The sequence below is a fragment of the Nesoenas mayeri genome (genome assembly GCF_963082525.1).
Source record: "Nesoenas mayeri genome assembly, chromosome: 5".
NCBI lineage: Eukaryota > Metazoa > Chordata > Aves > Columbiformes > Columbidae > Nesoenas > Nesoenas mayeri.
This window is the reverse complement of record NC_137548.1, coordinates 68906848-68928559: the sequence shown is the minus strand read 5'-3', so window position 1 is coordinate 68928559 and position 21712 is coordinate 68906848. Positions and strand designations below refer to the sequence as shown.

General features: G+C 51.7%; 1 protein-coding gene across 1 annotated transcript in view; it reads left to right on the top strand.

Moving 5' to 3' along the window:
• The window catches only part of PTDSS2 (phosphatidylserine synthase 2), a 29647-nt gene that overhangs the window by 644 nt on the left and 7291 nt on the right, over positions 1 to 21712 (top strand). The window contains 10 exon segments of the mRNA XM_080346192.1: positions 5731 to 5832; positions 10174 to 10256; positions 15894 to 15961; positions 18125 to 18186; positions 18188 to 18257; positions 18790 to 18840; positions 19354 to 19399; positions 19402 to 19466; positions 20830 to 20948; positions 21507 to 21621. Coding sequence (XP_080202318.1) covers positions 5731 to 5832; positions 10174 to 10256; positions 15894 to 15961; positions 18125 to 18186; positions 18188 to 18257; positions 18790 to 18840; positions 19354 to 19399; positions 19402 to 19466; positions 20830 to 20948; positions 21507 to 21621 — 781 coding nt within the window.

The following is a 21712-nucleotide window of genomic DNA, read 5'->3' as shown; positions in this document are numbered from 1 at the left end:
GGGGTGTCCTCCGGGACCCGGGGAGCCCTCGGGGTGTCCCTGGCACCCGGGGAGCCCACCGGCCGTGGGCAAACATTCATGCTTGATTCTGGTGGTTCTGCCAGCATCGTTCCTGTGAACCCCAGCTGCTTCTCCCCCTCCCGCAGTCTTGGACGAGGCCTCTTCTGTCCGGGCTGTTTCCTCTACTCCTGCTAGAAGGCTGAAGTTGTTGTCCCGAGGTTCTGCTTATTGGGTGTTTTGTGTGGTTTTGTCACATTCCCAGTCCAGAAAATCGGTGTGGAAAACCCCAGCTGTCTGTGTTAGGCCAGATGTGGCAATTTCTTAAAATTCAGTCTTTGTAGGAGGAGATCTGTTTGTACCTACAAAAGCGCTTCTAAATTCTGTCTTTGCTGGAGTTCTCAAAATCCACTTCAGCGCACGTACCTGCACGTCCATAATGCATTAAATGCGTGTTCTCTGTGACTAAGGAACCCAGCCGGCACTGGAGCTCCTAGCTGGGCACAGGAGCTGAGGGTGATGTGGTTTGGCTGCCGTGTGACAGGGAGGAGGAGGAGGAGGAGGGCGCTTGGCTCTCGCCCTGCCAGTCTGGGCAGCGCTGGGGCGCAGGGTGCCGACCTCGATGAAGCCACCAGTTCTGGGTGATAGTTCTGCCAGTCCAAACTGCGGAGAACCACGTAGGTGCCGCTGGGTCGCAGGATGGTCTGCGCCGGAGCCTGACGCGCAGCTGTCACTGAGGGACGTCGTCTGGAGGGCAAGGGGACCTTCCTGGGGGAGCACCTGCCTGGGGGACCACCCTGGTGCTGCCACATGTGGACTGCATAACTGGATCCTGTGGAGAGGTGCTGTCATATAGATGGAAAATGGGTAAAACTCTCATTTTCTTCCTGTGTAGCGAAGGTGACTCTTGCCAGGTGCTTTGCGATGCTTTGAAAACACCCGTGCTGTTTTTATTGTATAATCTCGCTGTGGTGCACTTTTTCCCTGGTGTGGGGTTGAAGGCTGCCACTGCTACGGGGTTGTCACCCGAAATTCAAGGCTGTAACTGCAGTTATCCCTGAACTAATTTCAGAACATCTATTACTACCAGCAGAAAGCTGGAAGCGCTCAGGCTTGCCTGGCAAGCCGCCGTCCTGGGCTAAAATGTTCATGTTTCCAGTACCTTTGATTGTTTCTTGCCTGTCTGCTCACTGAATTGCCTTTCTGAATACAGACAAAGGGCTCTTTGTGGCCGAGGTTTGCACTTTTGTTTTCTGTACAGTGGGAAGCACAGTAGATTGATATTTTTACTGAGCTAGCATGAAAAACCGCTGTTTGGTTTGGTGGTTTGTTTTCTAATGTCCCCACGCAGAGCTTTCTACAACACCTCCGTGGCTTCGTGTCTGTAACCCGCAGAAGAGTGTGCTGGCGTGTCTCGCACTCCGAGCGAGCGTTTTGTGACAGGGAAAATGAATGTTACTATTTTGGAGTGTCACAAGTACATAAAGAAATTTAATCGGCGCTGTGTGCCTTTGTAGATGTGCGCAAGACTTGCTGCTGGGCTAAGAATAGGCACTTTTTCGTCCCTCTGAGACTCTGGGCTGGCTGCCGCTGGTTGTTTGTTGTGATGTAGGTGGACAGGAGAGTGTCACAAGCTGCTGTTACTCGGATTCTGGCCGTGCTGACACCGGGCCCTTTGCTCCGGCCTGTGCAACGTGAGCGGCTCGCTGTGCTGTCCCGAATTTTGAATGTGTTATCAAGATTATGACCAAGGTTGGATTTTTGTTGAAGGTTTCAAAAACTTCTCTGTATCCAAACAGGGTTGTTTCTCTGTTAATTACAATTTGATATTGAATGTCAAAATATTGGTCAGTTTAGCGTTATTTTGATGTGTTTTCCATGCCTTATCCTTCACAATAACTTAAACGCTATTCTGCTGTTGAAGCAATAGGTTTATCGTACTGTCCGTTTGTCAGGTTTGCTCAGGATTCCCAGCATGTCAGATGATGCGTTGGCATGTGGAGGGCAGAGAGCTTTGACATTCATTCATCTTATAAAATCTCTTCTAGCAATGCTTTTATGACCTTCTCGTTACTTGGAATCAAGAGAGAGGTTGCGTTGCCGGAGCCGGGGACGGGCTGTGGTGGGAGCCGCGGGCGGTCGCCGTTGCGCGCCTCCGAGGGCAGGGAGCAGGCTGCAGCGGCTGCGCCTCCGCTCCACCGAGCTGCTGGCAGAAAGGTGAACGAACAAATCCTTTGCAGGGTGTTCTCAGCCACCGCCATTGTGTTTGGTGTTGTTGCATCATCTGTGACAAACAGGAACCCCGGTGGGTAATCAGGGTGCGGTCCCCTTCACTGACATGATTTTAGGCTGTGCTGGAGATGGAATTTCCTTAGGTCGTTTTGGTCATATTCTTTGTTTGGAAAACAAAAGATTTGATAGCGATTTCCTTGGAAAAACCTGTGGTTTCTGGATGTGCCAGAAGAATGAATGGCCGTGAAAACCAGAGGTTGGAATCAGAGTTACCCCTGTGCCCTGGATGAGCGCCCTTAGTGTTCAGCTCAGTGAGCAGGACAAGTGTTGTTATGAAAACAAACTGAATTATTTCACCCAAATGCCCCAGTGTTTGAATGGGAAAGAGCTAGATGTAAGGTACAGAAAGATACAGTGCAGAAAAAACAGCTCCTTAATGTTCCAGCATTTTAGTCGCTGGGGATTTGTGTGAGTTCTGCCTCCCCGGCCTCAGCTGGTTCCGTGTGCACGCACTTCAGGCGCTGCTGTCTCATTTCCGAGTGAAGGCTCCTGGCGGTGTTGCCCGCACTCGGGTGCAGTTCCATGGGCCCCACTTGTCGCTCTGGGAGCCCCGGCCTCGCAGAACACGAACCCTCTGGTGTAATTCCTGCCCCCTTGCTGGGGATGCTCCGGGCTGGGCCGCCTTCCTTGTGCCATGTTCAAGTGTACGTGGGGATGGAAACGATCCCTTGGGATGCGGTTTAGTTCATCCTGCCTTCACTCGCACAAGCGTTTCTTCTGTATGCAGTTCACTTTTCTGGCTGCTGCAAACGCTCAGCGTTTTGTTTTGTGCAGTGTCTGGATTTCTGTTTGACGTTTTCAGCTCTGGAGCCGGGAGGGGTGGGGTGCGTGTGTTGTGTGAGGCTGTGCTGCCCGTGGCGGCTGTCGGTGCTTTGTCACCGTGTGCCGTTTCTGTCCTGAGCCGCCAGCTCGCTCCGTGCACACACGAACCCGTCTGGAGCATCTTTGCTCCTGGTTCCTGGATTCCGTGCGACACCGAAAGCATTTCCACGGCTTGCCGCCTTGAGAACTTGCTACAAGAGCATCTGGCTCGGGCTGCACATGAAACCTGAGCTGAAGGGAAATGAGGAGACACTGGCCTCTAGTTTGTCATTGAGCGGGGAAATTGATGGTTGTGGCACCAAAACTAAACCCAAAGCAGGGGCAGGAGGCTCTGAAACCCCCATGGTTTCCTTCGGTACAAACCCCCCAGCAAGAAATGAAATGGAACAGTTGTTGATGGGTTTGTCTGAATGAGGAGGCGCCAATAACTGTTTTTTCGGCAACTCACGGGGCACCCAGCGCGTTGCCAAAGCCATTGGCTTTGCACGGGTCTGCGGGGAGGGGACATCTTCTCTGGGCTTAGCTGAGTAGCCTCTTACGCACTAGTTTCAGAAAACAATAAAACAAGGCATGAAATACAATGCATGGCCTTGCAGTTAACGGAACCTTCGTCAGTGGGCAAAATGCAGGTTGGTTTTGTATTCGTTATGTCCAGATATAAACGCAGCTAACAAGACCATGCTCTCATTTAAGTGAGTCGGAGCGCTGAATTCAGTCCCCTGCTCTGCTGCCCCTTTGAGTGTTTAGGTTGTTAAACTGCTGTAGATGACAAAACCGGCCCCGAGTCTTGTACTCGTTCAATGAACATCAAGTGTGCGATGGCCGGGTCGCCTGCCATTCAGTGGCCGGGTCGCCTGCCATTCCATAGCTAGATCCATTTCTTTTTCACGTTGATTCCTTGCTACTTTTGCAGACATTCGTGGGTTCTCTTTGTTTTGTGTTTCTGTTTGCGGTGGGATTTTTGCCGGGTTGTTTCGCTGTGTTTTGGGGTGTTTTGTTTTCTTTCTGGAGCCGCTCAGCCCGTGTCCTCTGGGTGCACGGAAGGTTAGCGATAAATGCTGAGCACCTTTTTAGCAGCGGCGGAAGAGGATTGATCTGCTTACGGGCTGTTGCATGTCTCCCGGCAGGATTACAGGGGTGCTGGGAGCCGTGCCTGGGTTGGATTAGGCTGGAGCTGTGGTGCAGAGTAACGCTCACCTTAACCTTCAGCGCAGTTTCACAGGTGACTGGCATGTTTGAAGGGAAACCAGGGGGCTTCTCAGAAATCCCGGATGATCTCTGGTTTATCATGCGGTACAACTTGAATACATAGAGACTTTGGTCTTCTGGCAAAAACCCAAAATGTAATGCTAGCTTCTGTTACAAAATGGTATAGAAAGAAAATATAAGAGCAGGTACATACAAATACTTGTCAAACAGTTCTTTTCATTCACAGTTTTTCTTTTCTCTAAGCTTCACGCTTTATACCTGTGTTATTTCAATAGTCTGTGTCAAGGGATGTTGTGCAGTCCTTTAACACAGAACTCATGCCTTGTGCCCTGTCCTTAACTGGACGGTTCCCAGTGACAACAGGAAATGGTGCTCAGCAGGAAGGGAACGCTCAACTGTAAATTAAAAGCGAGCAGACAGTGCAAGGTGAGAATATCCTAGATGGGTCACAGTCAGGAGGCGCACGTGTTGCAGTCAGCCGCTGCGGAATGGCTGCACCGGGGCTCCGGTGAAACCCCGCACCAGAACCGGCTGCACCGGGGCTCCGGTGAAACCCCGCACCAGAACCGGCAGCACCGGGGCTCCGGTGAAACCCCGCACCAGAACCGGCTGCACCAGGCCTTCGGTGAAACCCCGCACCAGAACCGGCAGCACCGGGGGGTTCAGTGGAAACCCCACACCAGAACCAGCTGCACCGGGGGGTTCAGTGGAAACCGCTGGCACAGAACCGGCCGTGGGTGGCTCTGCGGGCGGTAACCCCGGCAGTGCCCCGGGCGGTAACCCCGGCAGTGCCCCGGGCGGTAACCCCGGCAGTGCACTCTGGCCGTCAGCCTGGCCAGCTCCTCGGGGCTGAGATGGAGCTGTACGAGTTACTGGCAATGAGGCATCTGGAGGCAGCGTCGTCATTCTGACAACCGCGACTGTTCTCTTTCAGATTTTTTTCCTTTTAAATGACTGGTTTTGCTTGCAATGTGTAATTCCCATGTCTATAGAGTGAATTCTCTTCCATTTAGTGTTCTCAGTCTGCCGCAGTTTTTGTTCAGAGGCTTTGAAACAGAGCTGTGCAGCAGCACCGTTGAGGATGTACCTGACAAACCAGGAGGGAAACCTGCAGGGTTTTAGAACTAGGTGCTGATTTTCCTCAGGTTGCTCCTGCTCCCTGGCAGGTGTTTGCCCGAACGTTCCTTAACCCCGAGCGCGGGGAGGTGAGCCGGGCCCGTTCTCGTGCAAGCTGCTGTGTGGGGCTTGGAGCCACACCAGCGCCAGCCAAAGCTCTGGTTTCTGTGCTGTACGCCACCAAAACTTCCGTACTGTTACCCACCGCTGGGCAGACATACTGCGCCTTGCCCACGGGTGAAGATGTGAGCTGTTCTGCTTCCTGACTCCCATTTTCTCTCTTCTGAATCGCAGGAGAGCTCACACCTTAACAGTCTTGTTCATCCTCACGTGTGCGCTGGGCTACGTAACCTTGCTTGAAGAAACCCCCCAGGACACAGCCTACAACACCAAGAGGTAAGTGTGTGACATAACCCCCCAGCACACAGCCTACAACACCAAGAGGTGAGTGTGTGACATAACCCCCCAGGACACAGCCTACAACACCAAGAGGTGAGCGTGTGACATAAACCCCCAGCACACAGCCTACAACACCAAGAGGTGAGTGTGTGACATAAACCCCCAGCACACAGCCTACAACACCAATTGTGTGACATAACCCCCCAGCACACAGCCCGCAACACCAAGAGGTGTGTGTGTGTGACATAAACCCCCAGCACACAGCCTACAACACCAAGTGTGTGACATAACCCCCCAGCACACAGCCTGCAACACCAAGAGGTATGTGTGTGTGACATAAACCCCCAGCACACAGCCTACAACACCAAGAGGTGTGTGTGTGTGACATAACCCCCCAGCACACAGCCTACAACACCAAGAGGTGTGTGTGTGACATAACCTCCAGCACACAGCCTACAACACCAAGTGTGTGACACAGCGTTTCCGTATGGTGACTATAAGAACAGGGTCGCGATATGAACGTTACCATACGTGCTTTTACCTTGTGGACAAGGTACCTCAAATGACCTTTGTGTTAACTCCTTTAGACGCCCGACCCCTCGCAAAATGACGGACCCAGGCATAAGTCTATAAGCTCCTTTGATGCTGGTCCTGGAATTTAATTTCTAATCAGTTTAGCATCACTCTGTGTCATAGCTGGTGCCTGCCGTGTGTGATTTAAAACACAACGCGGAGCTCGCCCTAAGGCCTGCAGTACTGCCTGTTTGTCTGGCAATGGTTCTGCTGCTCTGCTGTGAAACGCCCTCACTTTCTGAATTCTGGCAGCTGTGACTGAGTTTGTCTGACTTAAGCCCATTTTGTAAAATGATGTTCCAGATTTCAATACAGATCATTGCTCATTGAAAATCAACAGGAGAACTTGTAGCCCAAAGGGGAACTCCTTGAAACTCGGAATGAGATGTCTTACCTGCGTGATCCGTTTCTACCGTAATTTAAACTGATTAAATGTAGTTGAATTTCTCCTCTTTTTAAAGAATTACGTTAGGGAGCAAAAAGGGGGAAGAAAAGTGGTCTTTTAAAAATGCAAGGATATTTTAAAAATTAAACGTGCTTACAGACTGCGAAGCATCCTTGCTATGAGCATGGAAACCATTCTGGTTTCTCCCAGTCTGGTTTCTTAAATATCATGGTGGTTTTTTCCCCTTGCCATTAAAGGATCTAAGTGACTGAGGATGCAGTATTCATTGGTGCGGAGATGCAGGAGTGAGGGTGTTTCCTGGGTTAATCCTGGTTGTTCTCCTGGCAGGTACCCAACAGCTGGAGTTGATGTAACTCCCCCTCACCCGTGTGCCAGACTGAGGGTTGGTGTGTGTATGGGGTGGGATGGAACGGGCCGGAACATGGTGGAGCTGGGGGGTTTCTGCACGGTTTCACAAGTGCCGGTTTATCCCCGTTCAGCAGGCATGGGGAGGGGACAGAGGGGACAGCCTCTGCAGTGACAGGGCAGGCGGAGAGGGGAGGAGCTGCAAGAGAAGTGATGACACATCACTGGGCGGTAATACAGATCTGAGGTCACCCAGCACCACATCTTATTATCGAGATTAGAGCCTCTACTGCTTTCATAAACCAAACCAGAGGAGATTAACCAGCACAGTAACCTTTCTTTCGTGAAATAGAGGTTGCTTTCTGCGTATTCAGTGCAGGGAATAATGTGTCCAGTTGGTAAAATCAATTGAACAGCATCATACCGGCAATGAGTAGCGAATGTTCTCTGCTCCCTTCTGCATCTCTGACTGTACCACCCCTTGATGAGCAGCATCCTGAGAATGGTTACAGTCCTCCAAACATGGGGTGTGGTGTTGGTGTTGGAGGACTCATCTCTGTCTGCTCACACACTGCATCCTGGTGCTGTTGCCACAGTCGTTCCAGGTGCGTGCGGAGCTCTGAGATGGTGGTTATCTGCCACATCATTGCTCCTGCCAACCGAGGATCGGCGCAGACAGGGCGCACGAGTCCCTGGCCTTTCCTGAGCCTCACCGCTTCCCCGGCCCCGTGGCAGCGGATGGAGGGCTCTGGTGGTCGGCACCTTCCCCTGCCCTGTCCGTGCTCCATGAGCTCCCGCCGGGGCTCAGGTAAATCTCTTTCCCGAGGTCTTTGCGGTAAGCACTAGGCCAAGTTTAGCACCGCTAAGCTTGAAGGATCCCAGCTCAAATCACGTCTCAGCCCTTGTTCTTACCTTCTCTAGCATCCATGTGTCTGCTGCTTTCTTACATCTCATTCATCCCAACCAATTTTACATGGCTCTCTAAGTGTCTGTTTGAACAAAAAGAGGCATTTCAGAGCAGAGGTGAGACGATCACAACATGCATAAATATATCTGTATCCCAAATTTTCTCTTTTTTTATCCCATAACTTAAAATACCTTATCCTACCCTGAGATCTTTTTCAGTCTTAACGTGGAGCTATTGTGTGTTTTGATGTAAAATTTTGGCCCGCACGAGGCTGTCACTGTGTGCAAATATTTCCCGGGAACTCTTGCCCGCTTAATGAGCAGAAGGCGTCGTGTTACCGCTGAGCAGCGTCCCCGGCTGTCGTGTCCCTTTACTTCCAAGCGCTGCACACCGACAGTGGAGCAGTGTTGCACTGCTTGGCTGCGAAGGCTCAACCCGCACTTGCCGGCGCTCGGCCCCGCTGTTCCCCGCTTGCTGAGGGGTGCCAGCACGAGGTTGTCACCACACCCCATCTGAGGCAGGCGCGGGCAGGGTGAGGGGTTGGGCCCAGGTGATAAACCATCAGGAGAAATGATGGACACAAAGCAGAGCGTGCGCCTGTGAGATCACAGGGCGTGGTGTGTGTAGCTGAGATTTGTATTTGCGTTTCAGTGCTGTTTTTCTTCCTGCAACACATTAGGGCGGTATTGAAGGGAGAAATTTTTTTCAAGATAAGATTTATAGAAATGCTTTATGTGTAAATCTAGTCCAAGGTCACTAGGGTTGTGCACACAGATATTGATGTGATACGTGTGATCTACCAGTTCTGCAGCTGGAGGTGCCACCGAGGGGATTGTACCAGTCACAGCGCTGGAGGTGGGACAGGGAAGGGACAGGGAGATGTCACGTTAAGAGCCTGGAACAAAGGGTGATGTACAGACACAGACAAGCTTCATTGTCTTGTGGCTCTGAATCAGCTCTCAAAATAAAGCACACAATAGCTTGTTTGTGCTAACGAAACTTGTGGTGTTCTCCCATTCGTGCTCGGTTAAGTGCTAAAATGATTTTGGTAGGCGCGTTTCCTGTGCAGCGTCCGCCTGATGCGCTGCTCCAGCAGGTGCGCTGCTCCAGCAGGTGCGCTGCTCCAGAAGGTGCGCTGCCCATGTCCTTTGGGGCTGCCAGGGGGTGTGCAGGGGCCCCCGCTGGGACCGGCCGTGGCACGGCCGCTGCGGCTCTGGCCGGGGCCCGAGGAGGCCGTGCCGTGCCGTGCCGCTAGGGGACAAGCCTGGTTACCGCAGGGAAAGCGATACCGGAGCTGGCAGGGTTGTCGTGCAAATCTGTGATTTTCTTCAAAACCTGAAATAAAACAAAATAGCTGAAGCTCCAGCTTCTCTCAGCGCAGCTGCTGCATCTGCTGCGGCCAAGACTGTGTTTTAGAAAAGGAGCGTAACTGCAGGGTCTTGTGGGGATGCAGGTTCAGGAAGTTAATGGCCCTCAGGAGGCCTGAAACCATCACCTTGGACACCGTAGTTCATGGCTGAGCGTGGTGACAGCAGCAGGGACATCGTGCTGTACCGCGGCTCAGAATGCAGCTTTTCTGTACAGTTGTAGTCCTGCTGTTCCCAAATACAGGCTAGTGACTCAAAACGCCAAATATTCTCCTTGTTTGAGATCAGCTGAAAACCCTTTTAGCGTTTTCATCTTTAAAAATCATGACAGAACTATCTATTCGCTGTTTTCATTCTGTAGCTGTTTCTGTTCCTTCCCAGCAACCAAAATAACTGAGTTACATCTGTCAAATAAAAGCCATTTTCATTTTCAGGAAGCACCAACGTTTTGTACTAAGAGGTGACTGTTGCAAAATAGTTTTCGTAAAGCCTTTTGTGTTCTATTTTGAAGTGTTTGACACATGAATGGTCTGCTATTGCTTCTGATATGGAACACGTTCTCAATGAAAGCAAAATGATGGGTGTCTGTGGCTCCTGCAAACAGCCTGTTTATTCACAGTCGAGAGTTGCACCCGCGGGGCCTCTGCCCATCGCGGCCAGCGCTCGAGCAGGGGAATAGGATCCGGGTCTTCGAGGGGAGGATGGAGCAGCAAATCACTTTGTTCTGTTTTCCCTTTCAGAGGGATCGTTGCCAGTATTTTGGTTTTCCTGTGTTTCGGAGTTACACAAGCTAAAGATGGACCATTTTCAAGACCTCATCCAGGTAATTTCAGTCACTTAAGTCACTCAGATATTTTGGGTAAATGGTTTATGGTGAGCCTAAATATTTGGGTTACTTGTAGAGAAGGTAAGTGGTAATTTAAATAATAATAGTATAGCTTAAATAACACTGCACACTTACTGCATAGCCTCCCAGCTTCCACCCAGATATTTTAATATCTTGGATCGTTTGGCTTATTTTTAGATGTGGATCACTGGGAAAGAATTAAGCAAATTTATATAGGCTTACATAATATTCCTGAAAGCATTAAGCTCTCCTACGGTCACATAAAGCTCCAGGTATTTCTTATGCCAAAACCTTAACATTCCAGTTTAGGGATGCTATTCTGCATGAGGAACCTCAGCAGAGCAGGCCGTGTTCTGGAGCAGTGCCCCAGCGCACCTCTGCAAACCTAGCGCTTTATTCACGAGTTTGCATTTCATGACATAGCAGTTTTTAGCCTTTCCCTGCTGTTACAGTCAATTCTGGTTCCTCTTGTACAACAAATTCCTCCTTCTAAGGACACCAGTGTATTTGGGTGCTCTCAGTTGTAGAACATGCGGTGGTTTTGTCATTTTTATTCCCTGCACCAAAGTGGTACCAACTGGGTGGGAGAGCCCGAGGGGCAGAGGTGTGTGCAGCGCACTGCGGCACGGAGGGAGCCAGCGGCTGCCCCTGTCCGGCAGCCCCAGCGAATGCTCCACCGACAGGGTGACCGAACCACCTCCGCCGTGTTCAGTCGCGTCAAATCCCGAGCGTGTTCGTGTTGCCTCTGGCCTTGGCTCGCCCCGTCTCCAGCCCGCTGGGGACGGTGTGCAGGGCGTTTTGGGGGCCGCAGCAGCTGGCTGGGCCAGCGGGTCGCCCTCGGTCGCAGCAGGACGGGTGGTGCCGGTTCGAAGGTGTCAGTCCTCCCCCCGTCCCGGGGCTCTTGGCAGCACAGCCCGGGAGCTCCGCCAGCTCTCCCGTTACAGGGTGTTTGGGCAGCGAGCCCCTGACCTTGGCCGAGCGGTGCCGTTCCAGGAGATCTCACTGGGAAGGCACCGCGGCAAAGGCTGCTGCCAGTTATAGGGCAGGAGGAGGCCGTGGGTCACCGCGGTCATGTCACGTCTTACATCGGCTCCTCAAGCCGCAGCTCCACAGGAGCTCGGTTCCACACTGCTCCTCCCGGCTGATGTTCGGAGCCCTGTTATGCAGTGTGCGTGTACCCAGGTCTGACCAGCTCAGAGGTACTTCGTTTTTTGTGCCTAATGTTCTATTTAAATAGCTCTTCTTACTCCTTGTCTGTCCACCTGGTTTATTTACACACAGCTCACACACGCCAGCTCACTGTTGGTTTTCCCAAAGCAAACAAATTTTGCTAAGGCAACAAGTTTTGCTTTTAGTTTCCCCTCCGAATATAAGGCTGCTTTCCCCGTAGCGTTTGGGTAGCCCCTCTCTTGGGGTGTTTTATTTTGAGGTGGCTGTCCAGACCGAGTAGGATGTTGCAGGTGTGAGAGCTCCTGTTAGTGTGACAGTGTCAGTGCTTCCCGGTGCCGCGCAGCCCCGCTGTCCGTCTGTGTGCCGCGCCTGCTCCTCCGCTGTGTTACAGCGATCGCCGAGCGGCTGGCGGGCAGCACGAGCCCAGTGCAGCTGGAAAACTCACTGGTTCTGAGTGTGAACTGCGTTCTGAGCCGCTGCGCTGCCCTGGGCCTTTGAGATCAGCTGGATTGCTCTCCGCTGGCCCTGCCTTCCCTGCTGCTGCTCCCTGCGCTTTGTGTTATTCACTTGCTTTTCCCTAAGGCCGTTAGTGAAACCGTGTGGGCACCCAAACCGCCTTCGTGCTGCTGTCACCGGCGCTGTCAGCTTCAGCCGGTGCCTCATCCAGCTGCACCATTTTACTGCTGCTTTCAACACCGCCCTGATTTTCTCTAATTGAACAAATAATTTGCTGCGTGGACCTGCACCAGCTGCCTTACCGCAGTTCAGAAATGTAGGATTATGATGAAAATAGGTATGCATGAGTATTTAGGCAAGACTTCTTTACAAACTTAAGCTGTTTTTTTTATCCCATTTTCCATTTCCTTCCTATAAACCGTTGGCTTCAAGGCCTGTGTTTCCATCCGAACCTCGTAGCAAAGGACGAGCAGTGCTTGGAGCCAGCGAGCAGCCCTGTACAGGGGATGAATCTTAAACTCAGCTCGAGGGTCTGTTCATTGGTGGGGAACACCCAGCTTTGGGGGGTGTAATGGATTTCATCATAAAATTAATTGTGGATTGAGTCAGTGTCAACACAATGACTTTTTAGTGTTTGCAATAAAAGATGTTCCTCATTCTTATTGCCAGCTCCCTTTATGGAGCCTGGAACGTGCAAATGGCCCAGTGTTGTAAGAGCTTAATGATGCTTTATTGTCTTTGTCAAGATAACATGCCCACATTGTAATTTTAAAGACATTTTCCATGACAGTTATTAATGCCCTAAGAAACAGCTTCTAATATTCCCAGCCTGTGCCAGCAGTTATGTTGACTGGACGGATGAGAGCACGAGGCGCCTGGGGAGCGGCGGGTGAGGTTCTGAGCAGCTGCGGCCGCGTGGAGCGCTCTGTCGCTCTAGAGGAGAAACGCTTTCTGCAGGGCTGTGTCCAGGGGCCGGCGCGCGGTCTGCCCCGTGCCAACCGCCCCTGGCACACATCAGGCCTCTGGGTGCTCAGCGCCGCTGTTGCAGAAATGGAGAGGGTCCAGCGCAGGGCAACAAAGATGATTAAGGGAGTGGAGCACCTCCCTTATGAGGAAAGGCTGAGGGAGCTGGGGCTCTTTAGTTTGGAGAAGAGGAGACTGAGGGGTGACCTTGTTAATGCTTATAAATATATAGAGGGTGAGTGCCACGAGGATGGAGCCAGGCTCTTCTCGGTGGCAAACAATGATAGGACAAGGGGTAATGGGATCAAACTGGAACACAAGAGGTTCCACTTGAATTTGAGAAGAAACTTGTTTGGGGTGAGGGTGTCAGAGCCTGGCCCAGGCTGCCCAGGGGGTTGTGGAGTCTCCTTCTGTGCAGACATTCCAACCCGCCTGGACACCTTCCTGTGTAACCTCATCTGGGTGTTCCTGCTCCGGGGGGATTGCACTGGATGAGCTTTCCAGGTCTCTTCCAATCCCAAACATCCTGTGGTACTGTAATGTCCTGGGACGGTGGTACTAACCGGCTGCTTTTTCACTGGCCGTGTGGAATAAATGACTCTTCGTGGGGATTTGGACAAGCTGAACTTAACTCCTGTTTTTCTATCCTGGCACAGCGTTGAATGTGTTCAGCGTTAGTTCAGAAGCACAGGACTGCCCCGCAGAGCTAGGAGGGGTGTGAAGGGCTTGCCTGCCGTGTCCCAGCGCTGCCTTTGAACCTGAACTTGCCGCTGAGCCCTGTGCCGGAGCAGCCCCGGAGCAGTGTTCGCTGAGCAGGCAGCTCTCCCGCCCCGTCCTGCTGCTCCCGCCAGCCCTTCGCAGCTTCCGCACACTTAGTCCCTCTCAGATCAGCGCCTTGCTTGGGCCAGGAACCGGAGGTTTCTTTCCATTGCTCACGGAGGGTGTGCGGGCGCGGGGCGAGCGGGAAGCTCTGCGGACAGCCCGGGCAGGCGCTGGTTGCGCTCGGGCAGGCAGCGCTGTTACGTGTTCCTCGGGGGCTCAGCGGCTCAGTAATCACTGCCCTGTACGGTGTGTAAATGATTAGTTGAAGCCTACTTAATCAGGAAGATAGACCTAGTTTGAGGGAGGCTTATGGTGACAAGTGCATGTAAGGAAAACAAATATTAGAGGCATGCCAAAAATAACTATGGCTAGAGCTGGGACCAGGCCGGGAGGAGAGAGAGCACAGTGTTTGTACAGCTTGGGAAACATCTTGTTTCTGGTGTCCGTGTACATGTGTAAAGTGGTCTTCAAAACCTCTTGGGTACTTAGGCAGGAAGAAAGGACGCTCAGTTATAACCAGATCTTTTGTTACGATGGGGTGTCACTGAGCCCCTTCGGCAGCGGCACCAGGGCCCTGCGCACACAGGAGGGGGGAGGCTCACGTAAGGATTAGAGTTCTGCCGTTTGAGCGGGTGTACGTCGCTTCAGAGCTGGTGTGGCACACTGGTGGCTGTGAGCAGTGTGAACGGTCACACAGGCTGTTCTGAGGTCTGCAGGAAGCTGCTCTGCTCTCGTGGGAGGATCGTGTTAATGAAGGATCGCGTTAATGAACGCTCAGCTCTGCCTCCAACGCCGTGCTTATCCTTCAAGGGACGCAGCATTATGGGGAAGGACAGACAGCACCTTATCAAACCAAACTGATTCTTTATAATCACTTTAAAAAGAGCCACCACCGTATTTGTATCCTGCAGACTCGTGTTGGAAAAGCTGAACTATTTTTCGGCAGCGCAGCGGTGCCGGTTTGGGGAGACGTTCTCTTCAACCAGTCCTGTGCCCAACGGAGGGCTTTTGCTTGTTTTTCCTGAGCTGCATTCTAGAAAGACAGGAGGCTTTGGTTTTTTATCTAATGACTGACCTGTAAGAAGACACTTCATTGTATTGCATGATTAAGAAATGGCAATTACATTTGTAGACTTGAAGTAACGTTCTTAAAACTTCCACATTTCCCACGGGAGCTGTTAGGGAGCTCTGAACTCAGGCTTGTCTCTTTTCCCTGGCAGTGTAAAGTGGGCCATTTCGGTGACATGAATTCAGCAGTTTTGCTGAAAGAAGCCAGCCCTTCTCCCATTGTCTGTTTTAATGATGGTGTCAGACCCGGGCTGGTAGAGACAGCTTGGAAAATGTGGAATTTTTTTTGCTACTCGAGTCTGAATTGGCAAAGACGACGTTTCGTGTTGTTTCGGGGGCGAGCGAGCCTTTGGGAGCTCCGCAGCAGCACGGCTGATCGATGTTAGGTCCGGAGCTGGCAGGTGTGTTTGCAGGCCCGGAGTTGGTGTTTCGTTCTTGCGTTGGTGCCGCGGTCCTGCTTCCCAGCAGCGACAGACCTGAGCTGCCGCGGAGCTGGGACACACGGCCGGACGGAGGCTCGTGGTTCCGGCACCGCGAGGGAACCGCTCGCTGTCCGCACTCGGCCGCGGGAGCCGCTGTCTGCATTCCGCTTTCCCGATGCCGATCTGTCCCCTGGATGTGCCTGTGGAAGGAGAGCTCTGGTTTATTGGTGTAAACAGGAAACACCGGGAGGAAAGTCCATCAAAATCATTCCACAGTGATGAGTACGTGACGTTACTGAGAGGTGTAGGCGTCCCCTTGGAACCTTGCTGAGTTCCTTGGTGTGCGTTTAGTCTCTTCAGAGGTGGAACTTGTCAATTTTCGCCTCCATGGCATCACCGGTGTGCAGGCACTAGACAGTAATCAGCAACTCCATAGTCCACTGATGGATCTTTCTCTGCCCCATCTCCACTTCACCAGCTGGAGACGCTTTCTAGCAGATCCTGGCCCGTTGTTACCGATCAGATCATTGCCTAAGCAGCCCTGGCACATTTACAAATTTGTTCCTTAGGCAGGACAGTGAACAGGTAAATGCTGGGTTTACAGTGCTGTGGTGGGAGCGTCCCTTTGAGCAGTGTTAGTGGTGTTAGAGTGAACGCATAATTGGCTGTGTTGGTTGCTGAAGGCTCGCTAACGTCCCGTTTGTTTCTGTAGCTTACTGGAGGTTTTGGCTGTGTGTCAGCGTTGTCTACGAGCTCTTCCTCATCTTCATACTCTTCCAGGTAAGTCACTTCAACCTCTGGTTGCTGAATGCCAGTCTAATGTGGATGTAAAATCCTGTGTGGTGTTCTTGAGGCTTCTCACTGACTGCGGGAGATGCATTTCACATTTTTGTGACATCCAATCATTGTGCTATTTCATGAGACTTCTAGACTGAGGACAAACTGTAACGTTATACAGCATTTCCCTCGCCGTGTGCCGTGCGGCTGCTCTCAGCCCGGGGCACATGCCGCAGTCCGGAGCTGTTAGGTGAGTGCTGACAGGTCAGAGCTGTTTGGCTGGGGCGGTGGGGAGCTGGCGCCCCGGCTGAGCGCCCCTGCTGGGCGCCCTCACTGCGCACCCCCCGCTGCGCGCCCCTGCTGCGCACCCCCGCTGCGCCGGGCTCCAGGGACAGCTCCTTGTCCTGCAGCCTGGCGACTCCTCTGCTCTTTCTGACACTTTTTACCTGGCATGCAGAGTGCTTTGAGCTTTTGTTTTTGCAATAAACTGAAACCTCTTACACGACTTTGTGTAGCAGCAGCAAACTGAGGGTGATATGTTTTCTAGGAGCTATTGGTACTTCCAGATCAAGCATGTTATTTTTTACCATAGCGTCATCCTTTAGTAAACTGAGCTTGATTCTGTGACTTCTCAGAAGTGCAGTAGGATATTTTGGTAGGTGAGAACAGTGAACCGCCACTGTTACCCAACCATGGTGTTGCCGTGTGTGCACTTACACCACCGCAAATCGCGTTCGAGTGCCAAGGAAGAGCTCGAGGTCCTGGAGGAGACTCTGCTTTCCTCGGACCGATGGCTGGATCATCTCAGCCTGATCTGAAGCCAAACGCGAGTGTCGCGATACCGAACCATGGAGGTAACAGTCCTGTTCCGTCAGACGCCCGCCTGCTTTTCAGGCTTGGGTTCCAGTCTGAGTCCCCAGTTGTTCATTTCCAGACAGGTCCTTCTTGCTGGCATCTTAGGAACCTTTGGTGCGCTGTATTTTAAACCTGTTGTGCAAGGAGCAGCGCACGCTCATCCGGTCACTTTAAAAATCATTCGAGATGACAGAGGGATGAGCAATTTTCTTCCTTTGCCTCTAGAGGCCAAGTGAGCTGGGGAAGCAGTTCATGGTGTCAGGACCTGTCACCTGTTGGAATAGGACATGTGCTTTGCAAACAAGTTTCTGATGTTGATCAAAGCCTTTCCAGCTAATCCCAGATTTCCTTTGGCTCCAGCACTTCTCGTTGTGCTTGGCTTTCCTGGGCCTCCCCACAAGTCAGTGCCGAGCTCTCAAGAACACTAAACTGTCCGGTTTTGTTTGTTTCGCAGCAAATAATCCATGTAATTTTCCTTTGATGGCACGGTTGTAGTTGAGGTTCCAGCAGGGAAGCTGAGCAGTCTGTTCTGTGCCCAGCCGCCCGGCTGCTGCTGGGCTCCTAAAAACACAGCCCTGCTTCGCAGAGCTTTAGACAAGGTTGAGGTGACGCTGAGTCCGTGAGCGACTCGACTTCCTGACAGTGGTTTTCTTCTGTAACTGTGTTATTACTGCCGTTAACTAATTCAGGCCTTGCCCTGCTTTTGCTGTCTGCTGCTCTCTCACAGAAGTTACACGACTTGTGGTGTAAAACAGCATCCACAACCGTGAGCAATTTCATTGGGAAATACTCAGCAGACGTGTATGTGAGCTATTGGTGCGGTAGCTCGAGTTTCGGTCACTGCTTATAACTAATATTTTGATCATTCCTTCCTTGCTGTTTGCTGCAGGTTTATTGCCTGTGCTGCTAGTGGGACCTTGTTTGAAATGGCTGTTTATTCAGCAAGCTGCACTATGTGTTTTGTGCCGGGAGCTGCGGCGTTAGATGAGCCGCTCCTGAGTCCCAGCCGCTTCCTCCTCCCCTCGCCAGGCTGGAGCGGGCAGCGAGGGCACAGCGGCTCGGAAACGGACCTAAACCTCATCTCTGAGAAACCCTACATTCATTCTGTAGTCATTTTTTCCTTAATGTTTAGCGAAAGAGGCCCAGACAGTCAGGTGTATATGCTGTGCGATGCTTTGAGCTCTACATATATTCTCCAACACATTTAAAAAACCCCACCCATTTGAGGCTACGGTGTTGGTCTTAATCACCTCTGTCCTTTTGTGTGACGTGGAACTGCTGGCGAGGAGCCGTGGCTGTGTTGCTTTGCAGACGGTGCAGGACGGGCGGCAGTTCATGAAGTACATCGACCCACACCTGGGCATTCCTTTGCCAGAGAGACTACGGGGGAAACTGCCTCGTGTACGATCCCGGCAACGGCACCGACCCGTTCCACAACATCTGGGTGAGACACACGCAGAGTCGCTGCGCGGTGACCCTGGCCGTGTTTTGGTAAAACGTTGCTTAATTGAACTATTCAAGTGTGCTCCTGAGTCTTTTGGGCGCTGGGTGACAGGCCATGATTCCTCAGCTTTCTGGTTTCTCTCGACCTTCCCCATTGACCAGATGGAGATGTGGGCTGGTAGGTTTAGGAAGCTCCACTAGATACAAGGTGGGGATCTGATGGAGGAATGCACGTTCTTGGATATATTCTGCGTCTGTCCCTTGGAAAGGCAGGGAACGAGGCACTCAGCATTGGGAGCTGGGCTCCGCTTTGTCAGTGCAGTCCCAGAGCCAGTTCCTGCCCCTCAGAACAGTGACTGTGCTTTGCACATGGCTTGTTTGTACTCCAGAACTGAGAATCTCGTGAAACGCATCCAGTATTTATATGTGACACACCTGAAGTTAATTTCTGCATTTGTCCTGGAAAAAACCTGAGCTTTAATGGGTTATTGTTTGTAGTGCAAAGTGACCCACACTCTCGTCTTGGTTTGTAGGACAAACTGGATGGATTTGTTCCTGCTCACTTCTTCGGCTGGTACCTGAAGGTAAGAATGACTCTTGTGTTACAAGACATCCCTGTTCCAGTGCTGTTCTGCTTTTAGAGCCTGGCTGCTTCTGTCTCAGTGACAGCAGCCTCTGGGAGCAGTGACATTAGGTGGTCATCTGAACTAGACACAGTGTCTGTAATAGATGAAAGGCTGGGTTTTGCTCTGGACCACATTAGGTCACCTCATTTCTTTCCAAAGTGATGTTACATTGACGAGCTCCCTCCTCCAGCAGGAGTCATTCTGAGCTCCGGTCAATGAAAGTACAAACCTTTCCTCCTGTAGCAAGATAAATGTTCGAATGGCCTTTGGATGTGGCGTGTGGGAGAGTGCAGTGCGAGCTCTTGCTACCCGGATGGGCCTTGCGGTGCTTCTGGAGCTCCTCTAGGTTTAGATTTCTGAAGGGCGTCCGTGTCAGCGGTGCCTGGTTCTCCTCAGCCCTGTTTGTAGCGGTGTGCAGTGTGGTGTGCAGCGTGGTGGATATTTGAAACGCTTTCTCCTGCCTTTTTGCAGACGCTGATGATTCGGGACTGGTGGATGTGTATGATCATCAGCGTGATGTTGAGTTCCTGGAGTACAGCCTGGAGCACCAGCTTCCCAACTTCAGCGAGTGCTGGTGGTATCACGTACGTAGGGCACAGGGCAGCGTATCTGTGTCTAAATGCAGGGTCTGTTCTAAAGGGAGGGGATGCAAGTGCTGAGAACTGAACGGTTTCACGTGCATGTGGCCAACGAGGTGAGTGTGCAGCTCAGCAGCGCTGCTGCGTCTCCACAGGGAGGCTGTAGTACCGCTGGCACTGCTGCTGTCGTGCCGTGGGCTTTCGAACTGTTGCACGTGGTTAAATATGGAGTTTAGTTCCATTCGCATCAGAGGGAGAATCTGAAGCCTTACCTGATAATTTTTCCAATGTTTGGTGGTGGTACAAACTGTGAAATCTGAAATGAAGAGGAAGGTCAAGACTTTGTGTGTAAGGTTTCGGATGGTGGTTTTTCTTGCCTGTTTAAAACAAACGGACCAACCAAACAGAAAAAAGCCCAAACAAACCAACAAACCAGGCTCAGTGCAGTTCGTGTCCAGCTCTTCCCTCTGTGCAAGCCCATCTTCAGTGTTTGCTGAAAACAGCGAATATTTCTGTGTTTAGAGTTGCTGGAGTGTTGATTTATAAAAGCTTTTAAAAGCTCGTGTTGGCCTTGCTGAAAGGCTGTATGGCCTTTGCACATGATGGGCTGTAACCATCCTTATCCTAAAATCCTGCTCGTGGGTGGTTTTTCAAGCCAGAGACACGGTTGTGGTCCCGTTTCCCTGTGGAAGAACAAGCTCTATCGCTTCATGGGACACCCTCTTCAAAAATTCCTTTTTATTTCCCTATGAAATGTAAATTTGTTACCAGAGTGATCAAATTATCTGCGTTCAGGGCACACAGCTCTGCTTCTTCTGCTACCTGGGCTTGTCTTTATTCTTACAGTGCAAGCTCTTTCCCAAGCTTGTAATGATTTTTCTACATGGTTGTCTTTATCAAAATAGATGCATTATGTATAAAGACATCAAACAAAGCTGTTTGCCTTCAAAAACCCTTCTCAAATTGAGGCTCTTTGGGTTAGGATGCAGAGGACAGCCAGGGGTTCTGCAGCCCCAGAGCACGGGGAGAAGTCACGGCTCTGTTTTCGCCTGTTGAGCCTGGAGCCAGGCGTTGGTTAGGAGGCAGCCTGAAGGGGTGGCAGCGAGCGTGGGCAGTTCTGGGCACGAGCAAGAGCCAGGCTGGAGGAGCCGTTCCACTTTCTGTGGGGTTTTGTGGGGTGTTTGGTGTTTCTGAAGTTGTTCCCAGCAAGCGGGGGCTGGGGAGCAGGTCTGCTGTGCTCGGGAACCTCGGGCAGCCGAGGCTGCTCCTGCGGGGTGTTCTGTCCGTCTGTCTGTCGTGTGCCTGCACATCGTCCCTTCCACGCACTCCAGGGTTCCTTCCCCAGCCTCACTGCGGTTTTCTCCTTCAGTGGATCATGGATGTGATCTTGTGCAACGGGCTGGGAATCTACTGCGGGATGAAGACCCTGTCGTGGCTCTCTCTGAAAACCTACAAGTGGCAGGGGCTCTGGAACATTCCTACGTACAAGTGAGTTGATGGGGAAGGGAGCTCCAGAGGCGAAGGGCAAAGACCTTGATTGTCAAAGGGTTGTTGTGTTAGCATTCACGTGAATTAAAGAATTCATACCTGTCATGAGCCTTGCCTGGTGTCTAAGAATGAGAGTGGCTTGTGGAAATGAGCTTATTTAGTGAAATTGCTAAGGGAGGGGCAGGAATCTGAGTCAGGATTGTGCTCTGCCATCCACAGCAAGGATCTGTTTGGTCCTTGTGCCAATAATCACACCGAAACTTACATTTCCTGGAGCCCTGTAGTCTTGCACCAGTAATGAACCATCCTGTTGTGCGGTGTGTCTGCTGCGCAAAGCGGAACTGCAGACTGCTTACGATACCGCCTGGGAATATCAAAGCGTGAGTGACAGTCCCAACAACAGGCTTCTCTTTAACTCAGAATGTTCAGCTCGTTTAGCAGTAATTTTTACGGAGCAAATGGAGGCATTTTGAATTGGTGTCTCAAATGGGAACGTTAATAGATGTGTCTCGTGTGCTGTTTATGGAAAGGACAGACGTGTGCTCTGCTCTTTTGCAGGGGTAAGATGAAGAGAATCGTGTTCCAGTTCACGCCGTACAGCTGGGTGAAGTTCGAGTGGAAGCCGGCGTCCAGCCTGCGCAGGTGGCTGGCGGTCTGCGGCATCATCTTCGTCGTAAGGCGGCTTCTCTGGCTTCTGTGGCGTTGTGTGCTGTAAGGAGCGGTAGCCGGGGCCGAGGCCCTGGGGCAGTGATGTTTCTCTAGCT